Source organism: Blennius ocellaris (genome assembly GCF_963422515.1).
Source record: "Blennius ocellaris genome assembly, chromosome: 21".
NCBI classification, from domain to species: domain Eukaryota; kingdom Metazoa; phylum Chordata; class Actinopteri; order Blenniiformes; family Blenniidae; genus Blennius; species Blennius ocellaris.
This window is the reverse complement of record NC_137670.1, coordinates 17,700,072-17,712,079: the sequence shown is the minus strand read 5'-3', so window position 1 is coordinate 17,712,079 and position 12,008 is coordinate 17,700,072. Positions and strand designations below refer to the sequence as shown.

General features: G+C 46.4%; 1 protein-coding gene across 1 annotated transcript in view; it reads left to right on the top strand.

Annotated features, from left to right (window-relative positions):
• The first annotated feature begins 939 nt into the window (after positions 1-939).
• atrnl1b (attractin-like 1b) overlaps positions 940-12,008 on the top strand; it is a 70,968-nt gene continuing 59,899 nt past the window's right edge. The window contains exons 1-8 of the mRNA XM_080517428.1: positions 940-2,056; positions 5,276-5,359; positions 5,801-5,914; positions 6,353-6,481; positions 6,834-7,042; positions 8,081-8,255; positions 9,899-9,986; positions 10,624-10,885. Of these exons, the coding sequence (XP_080373554.1) occupies positions 1,824-2,056; positions 5,276-5,359; positions 5,801-5,914; positions 6,353-6,481; positions 6,834-7,042; positions 8,081-8,255; positions 9,899-9,986; positions 10,624-10,885 (1,294 nt within the window). The 5' untranslated portion in view covers positions 940-1,823. The remainder of the gene's footprint in view (positions 2,057-5,275; positions 5,360-5,800; positions 5,915-6,352; positions 6,482-6,833; positions 7,043-8,080; positions 8,256-9,898; positions 9,987-10,623; positions 10,886-12,008) is intronic.

Genomic DNA, 12,008 nt, shown 5'->3' with positions numbered 1-12,008 from the left:
AATATGTCAAAGCGTCCTTGATCAGAACTGAATACTTAACTCCAATTTGCTCCCAATGGACCAATTAATATAGCATTCACAACATGGTTAATGCAATCAGTCACATCCAGCTAATCTCATGGCCAAAAGCAGGTTGGTTCAGTGTCTTGCCCTAAGAACACTGCTCTGGGCGATCGGCCCACCGACCCCAACTTATTTCAATGGGGAACAGTGGTTAGTGTTCTCACCATATTGCAAGAAAGTTTGGGTTCATTGACTGGTGCCGTTCTGTGTGGAGTTCTCATGTTCTCCCATGTGGTCCAAAAACATGCACGTGAGGTTATTGCCCCCTGGCGTGAATGTGGTTGTCCATCACTGTGTGTCTGTCCGGAATATGTCCAGGATGTCTCACCTGTTCAAGGATAGCTGGGGTTGGCTCCAGCACCCTGGACAGGATCAAGTGCTATAGAAGATAGATGGATGGATGGTAGTTTGGGAAGTTTATTGCTTCATCATTGGTAAAGTGGGATTCCATGTCTGTGGGTAAGACCACCGACACATGCTTAGGGCGATCGAATAACTAATTTATTTCAACTGATCATGATTTCTTCTATAAATGACATTGAATAAAAAAAAATAATCACATTGGGAAAAGTTACCCCCTCCTCAAATCCCGAGATTCCCTAAATCTGAGCTTCTCGAGCGCCGCTCACAGGAGGCTCAGCACACCTCTTGGTGACGTCATGTTGAGGACCAAAGGTGAGGTAAGCATGTGGGAATTTTGGACCCGGAAAAACCGGTCCGAGACGTCCTGCAGGCGTTTTAATTGACGCATTGAAGAGCTCGCGCCTCGGCGGCCGAGGGACCCTGTCCCTTTAAATAGACGCGGCGTCCAGCGCGCATGCGCAGGCTGTGTTTAGTTTTCTCCAACCTGAGGAACTGTCTGCCGCTGTCGCTGCGCTAGCAAAGCAAGCGAAACCCACCGCGGCCACCTCTGCTCGTATCCCCGCAGGCGCGACGCCGACTTTTCCCTCAGCTATTGTCCGAAGGCGCGGAAAGTACCCGGCGCTGCCCGCGAGGTCGCTCGCCTCCCTCCCCCTCCCCTCCGAGGATGTTCGTGTCGCTCCGGGGATAGAGGGCTCGCCGAGCGGTCCAAAGTGTTCGCTCGCTGCCCCCCTGGTCGGCAGGAATCGCCCCCCGGTTGAAGCCACACATCACCCCACATCCATGTTGACTGCGGCAGGCTGCTGCTGCTGCCGCTGCCGCTGCGGGGCTCCGGGGCGACGAAGCCTTTGTTCGTCCGAGGACCGGATCCCGGGGGAAGGAGCATCGTGAGAGCCCGAGCACATCCCCTCGCTCGGTCCGGAGGATTGTTTACGCATTAAAATGGCTGCTGGAAAGGCATTTGGAAGAGAATGATCTTCTTGGAATCAACGCGTTACGTTACCGGGCACAGGCCAAACTGCAAAGCAGCTAGTTGTGCTTTAGCTTCTTCTCCTCAGCCTGAAAGGCTTTAGTCCGGTTTTTTGTTGTTGTTGTTGTTTTTTTTTAATTCTTATAAGGTGAACCCGAGTCCTTCCCAGTCCAAATCTATGCATGCGGTTTGAAAACAGCGAAACAACATTGCAATTTCCTCAGCCATTTCTCTCCAAAGCAAATTCACGCGCAGCCCTAATCTTGAGTTATGAACGACTCTCAAGGAAACATGCACGACTTGTTTGTTGTAGTTGAAACACCCCGAGTTGCTTTTCTCCCAAAGTAGACCCCCCCCCCCCCCCCAAAGTCCCCCCCCTTGAACCCCCCCCCCCCCTGTTGTCTTTCACTCGCCCTGGAGAGGAAGAAAAATGGATCCAGGGGGGAAGTGTCGGAGTAAACTGTTTCTCCACGGACCCAGAGTGTCCGTCCACAGCAGATACTTGGTGGTCTGCGTGTTGTTCCACGTCGCGCTGCTCGCTCACGCCTCTCCGGCCAAACCCTGTGACAAGAGCTGCCTCTCGGGGAAGTGTGTGAACGGGTCGTGCGTCTGCGACCGGGGATGGGTCGGGGACCAGTGCCAGCACTGCCAGGGGAGGTTCAAGTAAGTCTTGTGCCCTCAAAAGAAAAAAAAATACAACATATAATCATCTGTATTCACATTGCACCCTGCATGCAATCTGCATGTCCCACTGCACTGATAGCAGCCAGTGAAAGTAGGTTAGTTTGACCCAGTAGCAGCTGGTTTTCTAGTAAAGATCACTGTGCAAACACTGTGAAAAAGTCCTTGTGACTGAATCAAAAGACGATTGCATGCTGAAGGAAACAATACCAGGGAAGTGATAGTCTGCTAAACCCAAGCCCACCTGTTGAATTCTAAACAAGACTCAATATTTGAAAAAGAAGGTCTCAGTTTTTTTATTGAACATGTAAAAGAGACATCACATTGTTCCACTGGGATCTACTCAGTTTTTCTACCAACATTTCAGTAAACATTGGCAACAGTCCTCTTTGTATCTTGCTTATGTATATAAAAACAAACAAAAAATGACTTGCAAGATAAAACACAGCTACTGATCAGAACTAAGTAACTCAGTACTCTGCACACAGTGTTCTATTTCTAAAAAAAAAAAAAAGTACAAAACCTTCATGTACCGGCCCAATTTGGGTGCTTTCACATGCAATGGTTAACGGCAGTAAAACTTGTTTTTTTTCTGTTCATGATCTTTTTTTGTTTAAAAAAAAAAAAAAGTCAGAAGATGCACATTTGAGAATAGAATAGAATAGAATGCCTTTTATTGTCACTATACCAGGTACAATGAGATTAAAAACAACTCCAGTAACAGTGCAACAGTACAGAAGATGCAAATGTTCCCATTGAATGTGATGCTGGTTTTAGTCAAATTATGAAGCGATCTGTCAAGCCTTGCAAAATGCCTCTTCAAAGCATCACCTTCATAGTCAAATTCCAAAAAAGCAGGTGATCTTTGATTAACTAATTGAAAAAAAAGAAGCAGATTTCCCCTTTGAATGCATCCAAAACTGAGCGCAATCCAGTCACATGACCTAAAATGCCTCTTAAAACACCAGTCTTACAGTAAGCATTTTTCCTGGAAGAAAGACATAAAAACAAAAGCCCTGTGTTTTTGAGTCATGCTCGGCCACTGGAGATGTATGCAAAATGACAGTTATCGCATGTTTTTCTGTTTTTCTGGTTTGATTTCCTCTCACACAAGCGCACAAGAAGAGAAAGTGTTGAATGACCGCCTTGTTCACTGCCGTCAGGCCAGACAATGAAGACGCCGCCGTCCACCGCCGTATTGACTCGGCCCATCATGCGTTGCCATCGATTCCGGATCCCCCCCCGCGCGTCGTTCAGGAAGCGTCGGTGTCCAACTTTGATTCGACTGCAACCTCACAGCACCTGTTGTTACTTCTGGTGGAGGAATATGTCTTCTGGTTGCCACGACAACACGCGACGAGGGACAAGCGAGTTATAGGTTTGCGTGCAGCGTGCAGAAAGAGGCGGCAGGAAGGCGGCGGCAAACTAATGGACGAACAAGTCTGGAAACTATAAAGTAATAACAATGTTCGTCCTGACGGGAGCATCCTAATGGCCTCGCGCTGCACCTGAGGAGCACTCTGCGGTGGCGAGGCGCCTCGATCACAGTAATTACCGTCACCCCCGATGTGTCCGGGGGTTTAGCACGGGTTGTCATCAGGCGTGTTGACGGTGGAAAACCTCTCGTCACCCCCAACACAAGCCACTGAAATCAAGTCTTAACGTCGTCGCCGTAGTGCAGACGTGCGCATTGATGCGGCGTTTAAGTTGAGCAGGAGCATTTCCAACGGCTTTTGGCAGTATCGTGTTCGCCAGGGAGGTCCAAAGTGTAGAACTCAAAATTCATCAGTCCTGGATGTCTCCGCCGCCATAACTCATTGCCAGACGCTTGCTGCCGGCTGTTTGTGTCACAAGTGTTAAAGCTGTCGCCAGTGCAGGTTAGCTTCAAATAAAGAGGCGCAGCACCGAGGTGCACCTGAATATTTAGGAACATAAGGCCCGCTTCAGGCAGGTTCTAAACAACAGGTTTGTTTGGGGTTGTTTTTTGTGTGTGTCTTGAGCTGAATGTTCAGGGTGAATTTTATGTGTAAACAGTTGTAATCCATTAACTTGTCAAGACGTCTGACATTAGGATATTGTGTTGTTAAAAACTTCTGCCAGAGACATCATTTATACCGTTAATGACTGTTAGGGCCACCAGAAAATGGTACGCCCATTATCAGAGGGCTGAATTGTAACGGAAGGCTTTTCTTTTCGCAACACCTTAAATTTAGTTTTTTGGTTTTTTTATAGCTGAAGAGTATAGACATAGGTATTTAACCCACTTATGACATTGTAGTATATTATGCTGTGACTTTGTCTTTGTTTTGACACCCCCCCCCCCCCCCCCCCCCCCAAAAAAAAAAAAAAAAAAGAAAAAGCTGTATCAGCCTGCATCTTGGAGTTAAACTCACACCTGGAGCTCCTTGTGATCCAGTAACTCATTACTGAGTTCTTTACTGGGGATAACAGTCTTTGTCAGTGTGACGGGCCCTCTCAGGAGACCGCGGCTTGAATCCTTTGGATGGCACAACGTGACCTTGAGCTGACTGTCGGCCTTTTTCGGGCGGGGAGCTTCTTATCTTTTAATCCGCAAGGCTTTGTCGACACTTATGTGGTAATTTTCATCAAGAGTAGAGGTCAGCTCGTCGGATATGGAATCGGAAACTATTCACTTTTGGGGGAAATAACTTTGTTTAGAATCGTCACAAGCAGAAGATCTTTGCGTATCCAAAAGAAGAAACGATAACATCCTTATTGCTCAACTGTGGAAGTGTTTATTCAGCTGCTCCGACGCTGGATGTTCTTCCTCCATGCGACTCCGATTCCCGCCGCGGTCCAGGCTTAACCCGGTGACACCTGAAACATTACTGAACCTTTTAGTTCACCGCATGAACAATCTGGCACCAAACTGGCCGTTGTACCGCACAGTGACGGGTCCAGAGATATAAAAAGAGGAAATGAGAACAAGCAGAAATGAATAGCTCATTGTAGATAAGACCATATCAGCACGTACTTGTCTGTCTGCTAATAAGTCGTAACAATCAGCTGCACAGTTGTGATTTTCTAGTCTTTGTTTTGTCTCAGACTCTGTTTTTCAACTTGAATCGACTGCGATCAGTACGCTATGCCTCTCTTCCCACCGTGTGAGCTGTGCTGAATCGGTGACATAATTGAGTTTATGCAAAGTGTTGGTCCTCACTGTTCGGATTGTGTGTTCAGGTTGACGGAGCCTTCGGGATACCTCACCGACGGGCCCATCAACTACAAGTACAAGACCAAGTGCACCTGGCTCATCGAGGGCTAGTAAGTCACTGTGAGAATTGTCTGCCGATAGTTCACCACTCCTCCTCTCTCTCTCTCTCTCTCTCTCTCTCGCTCGCTCATGTTCTTAGCAGTTAGAGAAACACCGAGTCTTCCTTTATCGTTTCATGCTCTTAATCGTCGCGACCGCCACTGAGAAGATGGAGCTGTTTGGAAAGTCCATTACCGAAGATGGCAATAAACGAAGAGCGGCCCGTTGCTCCGGGATCCCGCTACGTTTTAGAAATGAAGAACAATGCACAGAAGGTCCATTCAGAGTTAAATGGATTCGATCCTTTGAGGAGCACAGAAGTAATAAAATGACAATTTGAGTTTTGCTAACTTCCCAGCAGGCAGCGGTAATCGAAAGGCCGTTGATTGAGTTTTGCTTTTTCCGTTGGAAGGAACGCCAGCTCATTGTTTCATCCTCTCTTCCTCCTCCAGTCCAAACGCCGTTCTTCGGCTACGGTTTAACCACTTCGCCACCGAGTGCAGTTGGGACCACATGTACGTCTACGACGGAGACTCGATATACGCCCCGCTGGTCGCCGTGTTCAGGTGAGAGCGTCGGAGAGAGGGAACCTCCATTCCGTCAGTTCGTACGCTCACTGATCTCTGGTGGCGTCTGGTTTCTTTCTGTCTCAAGTACTTAGTGATGATGAACACACAATTCTGAGAATAGTTTCCAGTTGCGCTAAAAGAAAAAAACATCGTGCTGCCAAATAAAAAAGTCGTTTAGTCAGTAAATGGGTTTTAGTTTGTTTTGAGTGATGAGTATGCCTGAAAGCACTAAAAGGTTGAGTCCTGTGTATTGATTATAGAACAGAAGAAGAATTGACTGTTCGAAAAATGTAGACATTCACTCCGGTTTTATAGCGTTTGTTTGTAATTTAGTCTCCATTGATTGTCTCCAGAGAGATTTAATGAGAAGTTGTTACTGTACAACTAAGGATGGCTCCGAGTTCTGATCAAACCCTCTTCTCCGTTTCCCCCCAGCGGCCTCATCGTGCCGGAGGTCCGGGGCAACGAGACGGTTCCCGAGGTGGAGGCCACGTCGGGCTATGCACTCTTACACTTTTTCAGCGACGCTGCCTACAACCTGACGGGATTTGAGATATTTTACTCGTAAGTCCTGCGAGCGGCTCGTGCGCTGGCTCCGATTTTGAAGCAAGCCACAAGATGGTGTTCATACTTGTTTTTCCATGGAACCCCAAGTTCTTAGCCACAAAGTGTTGAGTACGGGTTGATTTGTGACCCCATTCTAAACCACAATAAGCCATTCCATGCTTCTTCTGGGTATTGCAAATAACAGAACAAGCATTAAGTCCTTCTCAGCAGCAGGCACTGTAATGACCACTGGCCTGCTCGGCGGGGGTTTTTAACATTTTGCTCAAAGCGAAATGATAGTCATCAGTCATCCCCAGCTGAGCATCTATTATTGTCCTCCATAATGACAGCACACTGCATTTCTACCCAGGATCAACTCTTGTCCCAATAACTGCTCCGGCCACGGCAAGTGCACTCCTGGGAACTCGGCCGCCAGCAGAGTGTACTGCGAATGTGACAAGTACTGGAAAGGCGAGGCCTGCGACATCCCCTACTGCAGGAACAACTGCGGCAGCCCCGACCACGGCTACTGCGACCTCACCGGGGAGAAGCTCTGCGTCTGCAACGACAGCTGGCAGGGTAGGAGGCCCGGCGTGTTGCGTCATTTTGATTCGGGAAGCCCCGACCGTCACCCTGCATGTGCTTCATCTCAGGCCAGGTAGTGAGGAGAATTTACGACTTTATATCATAAATGCCTCTCAATAAAGGTAAAAAAAGAAACTACCAAGGGGCCAAATGCAGCCCGACTGGGCCGCGCCAGCAAACTACGGCCATGATAACAAGGATACGTGGTAAAAAATGTCTGTATTTTTGCTTAAAACAACCAGTTTCTACTGTAAAGTCCTACGTTCTCAACATGAAACCTTCAGGTGCAAAATACAGTGAAATGTATAGAAATCCTCCCTTACAGCTGTTTTAATATGAATGTTTTCACAAACTCATCCCGACAGCACGGCTTTGAGACTCATACTAGTTTGCCACCATCTTTCATGGCAGAATTGCCAATATCTCAGCTCGGGGCTCAGAGTTGTGTTGTGTCTACTACCGCAATAATATTCTTTTTTTTTTTTTTTTAAATCAATGTTTTCATATCGGTTGTTTAGACCATGTGTTCCTGACACACCCAAACTTGTAAACATGCATTCCCACACGCAAAAGGCTTCCTCACAGTTGTACACAATGTTCATTCGCAGTGTTTCAGAGTGCCGCGGCGGCTCCCGCGTCGTCTGTGGTGATTGTGAAGCCAGTTGTAATGAGCGACGCCATCGCAGACGAGCGCAAACAGCTGTGTTGCGCGGCGCTGTGTTGTGCTGTAATGCTGATTGGTAACATGTCGATAAGCCCCGTGACAGTGCGTTATTATTATGGGCCTCCAGCTGGAGCGAGCCGAATGCTTCTGCATGATGAAACTTGACAGGCTCATTAGCGGAGGCATGTGCCTTTCTGCCACGGCCGCCGTCCACACGGCGTAGCGTATCCACACCTCCCGGCTTGTCATGTTCGTTTACGGAGCGACGCTGCCTCGAGAAGCAAGATGTTGATAATGATTATTTGTCGCTTTTGTTTCTTCAATTTCCCTGTCTTTCCATCCTGTGCCCCCCCCCCACACCCCAACAGGTCCAGATTGCTCTCTTACCGTACCTTCGACAGAGTCTTTCTGGGTCCTCCCCAGCGTGAAGCCCTTCGGCACGTCCCTCGCCAGGGCGTCCCACAAGGCCGTGGTGCAGGAGAAGGTCATGTGGGTCGTGGGCGGCTACACCTTCAACTACAGCTCCTTCCAGATGATTCTCAAGTAAGTCACTTTCAACTCCACGCGATTGTCTTCAGGAAACTTTCCTCATCATAATTTGCCATCTGTTTATTTGCTTGCTCAATGAAATGAACACCATTTTTTTTTTTTTTTAGCCTGAAGGAAAAGTGTTTTTTTTTGCTGCTTTCGTTCAGTCAACCGTGTGACAACATCAACTGATGATGGGCTTCCCTGTAGGGGGGTGTCCAGTGCGTGGGGAATCCAGGGGGAACACAGGCCAATCGCTGGCTTTTTGGAAAACTGAAGCCAATGACAGATCTTCAACGTCTCTCACAAGACTGTAGCACTCAGAGCCACCCGTGCTTCTGCGCTTGATTGTTTTGATTTATTTTTTTGGAATTAGTTTTGATGCGCTGAATGAGAGCTGCATGCATCTGTCTTGTTATTACCGGGAATTCCCTTTGCTCAAACGGCCACTTTTAGTTATGAGTCATACACTTCTTGATTCTGCTTTTCTTTATACGTCCCATTGATTTGCCGACCGGCTCATATCCTCGTACTGTGCGAACCGTCTGGTGTGTGGCCTTTATCATCAGCTGTAGAAATGCATCCTGAGCAGCTGTTGTGGTTTATATTCCGGAGCGTAACGTCCACCAAGAGGTTGTGGGCCGTGCTAAATGTAACACAATACATGTTGGAGGCCTGCGGTTGGTCCATTCGGAGCAGGGGTGTCACACCTATGGCCCCTGGTGAAAGGATATCTTATTAAATGTGAACTTCTTAATGATATAAATACTTTGGCATTAAAACAGAGTTGGAGCTATTTATACATGGTAATGCTATTATTTAGTAGTCTGGCTCACGTCAGCCAATCTTACTCAAGTCTTCACTGTGAACTGCTTTTTTTAGATAAAACTTTCTTTTGGACGTCAGTGCTTACATGCCCATAAAAGGATGCTTACACTAAAATGTACATTTGTACTTAGTACAGTACTGACTGAACGTCCTGTTTCTTTGACATCCGACTGATCATCTTACTTTGAGCACCTTGTTGAAGCTGTGATCAAACAGACCCTCTGACAAACTTTACCAACAAATAACCTCGTAGCTTTAGCAACACAACATCAGTGTGTTGTAGTTTATGTTCGATTTCTGCATATATAAGGTGACTGAATCAATCAAAAAGATGTTTACTCTTCCTAGACAAGTCTTTGGGTAAATTGACAAACTAAAATCCACTCTTAGTTGTGTCCTATTTCAGGTTTTCTAACGAATGTTTTTCCATCTTCATTGCTGAGATAAGCGCTCTCCATCTGCTCTGTTTGCTCGTCGCTATACGTCGTGATTCCTCATGCTCCAAAAGCGTCTTGTGCAAATTGCCAACGTGAAATGACGTGACCAGGTGTTTCTGCTTCTTCGCCCACAGTTGCAAACATTAATTTCTCCGCAGGTGTTAAAAATTTCCAGCTCAAAAAAAAAAAAAAAAGAAGGAAACTATGAGCGTTTGTTTCCCTTTAATAATTCAGCGGGTTATGAGGTAAACATCAATTTGTGTGAAGTCAGAGATGTCAGGCAGTGTTTTCGAAGCACCGTAGGTAATAACTACATTCTGTGCACACTTTGGTGTGTGTGTGTGTGTGTGTGTGTGTGTGTGTGTGTAACTTTATTGTTGCTTTGCCCTGCAGCTACAACCTGGAGAGTGGCATTTGGAACACGGTGCCCATCAATAGTGGCCCGGTGCCACGATACGGCCACTCACTTGCACCCTACCAGGTAAACACAATCCAGAAGGCTTGTAGGAAACAGAAAGTGACCATGGGAGGGAGGATTGGACAGATTGAAAGAGCTAAAAAAAAATCTATCAAAAACCATCACTTTGCACAATTAACGCCACCTGTCATATAATAATTTTGTCATTTGTGTTTTATTGAGCTGGCACTAGTCTCTGCACATGGTATAATCTGATGTTGTCTTTCTGGGTGCATATATGAATGGGAGATGTGTGTACGCATGTTTAAAATATCCTTCACGAATGGAAATTTGCTAATTGATTGAACACATGCCAACTTAAATAACCGGTGGTGATATATTGTAGCTGGGTCAGACATCCAGAGTGATGAAATCTGGTGATTTTGTCCCCCAGATATATTTAAATCTTTTAAGAAAAAAAAGGTTTTTAATTGAACCAGTTTTCTCATCAAAAGTCTTGTCACAACCTTACATTTTCCCCTCCTGTTTTAACACCATGAGGCAAACGGGCTCTAATCATTTGGTCAGATTTAGCTACGATAGAGTCTTTTCTTTAAAGAAAGGTTCCAGACTATTGGAGTGTGAGCATTGTTGACAAGTTTTGGATAAATCCAAAATGTAAAAAAAAACCCCACAATATCTGCTCTCGCCATCTGCTCAGGATGATATTTATATGTTCGGCGGGAAGCTGGAAGCCGGCTGGGGAAACGTGACCGACGAGCTGTGGGTGTTCAACGTACCCAGCCGGACGTGGCAGAAGAGGAACCCCGTGGTGAGCTCGCCGGCCACGGCTCAAATCTACGCCGTGGAGGGCCACTCGGCCCACTGCGCCCTCCTGGACAGCGGCGAGACGATCATGCTGGTCATCTTCGGCTACTCCCCGATCTACAGCTACATCAGCAACGTCCAGGAGTACAACCTGAGTGAGTCAATTCTACTAAATGACACTTGTTTATCTCGAGTTTTCCCCCAATGTTCACACTGCACTCGCCACATTGATGTAAAAGGTGTTTACTTGCACCCTCGCGTAGCTTAAAATGAGCTTTCATTTAAAAAAAAAAAAAAAGAATAATATAGCCGCAAAAAATATTGCTTGGATCTGTCTTGACTCATAGATGACTCTACAAATAAACGATTGTGCTGCAAATCCGTGAGATGTTTGGAGCAGCTTCAATTTGCAGTTTGTCGTTACTTGAAGCTTGGAGAAGCTGGTGCTATTTCTTTAAATCGTTTCCTAATATAGCACACGCCTCAAGTAATCAGCCGCAGCAGGCAGTGTGGCTTTGAATACGAATGGCAGTATTAATTTGGGATGTGTACAATTAGTCAGATAAATGATTAAATGTTCGCTTGTCGCCACCTGAAATATTGCTATTAGGGTTTCAAGCCTATTAACATAAAACGGAAAGGTTGCACTGCGTTTATGGCATTTGTGGCTTTTCTGTGTGCATCATCATTTTCAAACCCTAGTTTTCAGAAAAGAAAACCAGAAATGATGCCTCCTTCAGTCTGTCGTCGTGGTGTCAAAGGAACTTTATCCCTGTATGAGTCGCGCTACCGTCATGCCGCTGCCTGCCACTAGTCGGAGCTACAGAGCCGTGGGACTGCGGTTTTTCATCAGCGGAGTTTGTCAGCGCTTTTATCTACATAGATTAAAACAAAGTACCATATAGGCTTTGACAGGGAAAAAAAAATGACATCTCGAAATGCGCTATAAACATTAACAATGGCGAGAACACGGACATTCGTATGGATTGACGATGGAGTTTGGATTGTTATTCCGGGCGACTCTCAACTTTAAAACTCCCAAGTCCCAGGAGAAAATGGACTGGGAGTCCTGACGCTTTGGGGGCCATGTAAACGTGGCTCCTCGTCACACAAAGGCTCCTGATATCATTTACCCTGCGACGCTGTAATCCCACCTGGTCTTGGAAGATAACATACAACATTGACCTTCTCACATTTGCCTTCCCTTTTCCTGTGTGGAAAGTCAAGACTTTAAGCAGTTGATATAATACGTTGAGCCTGAACACAGCACGACATTGA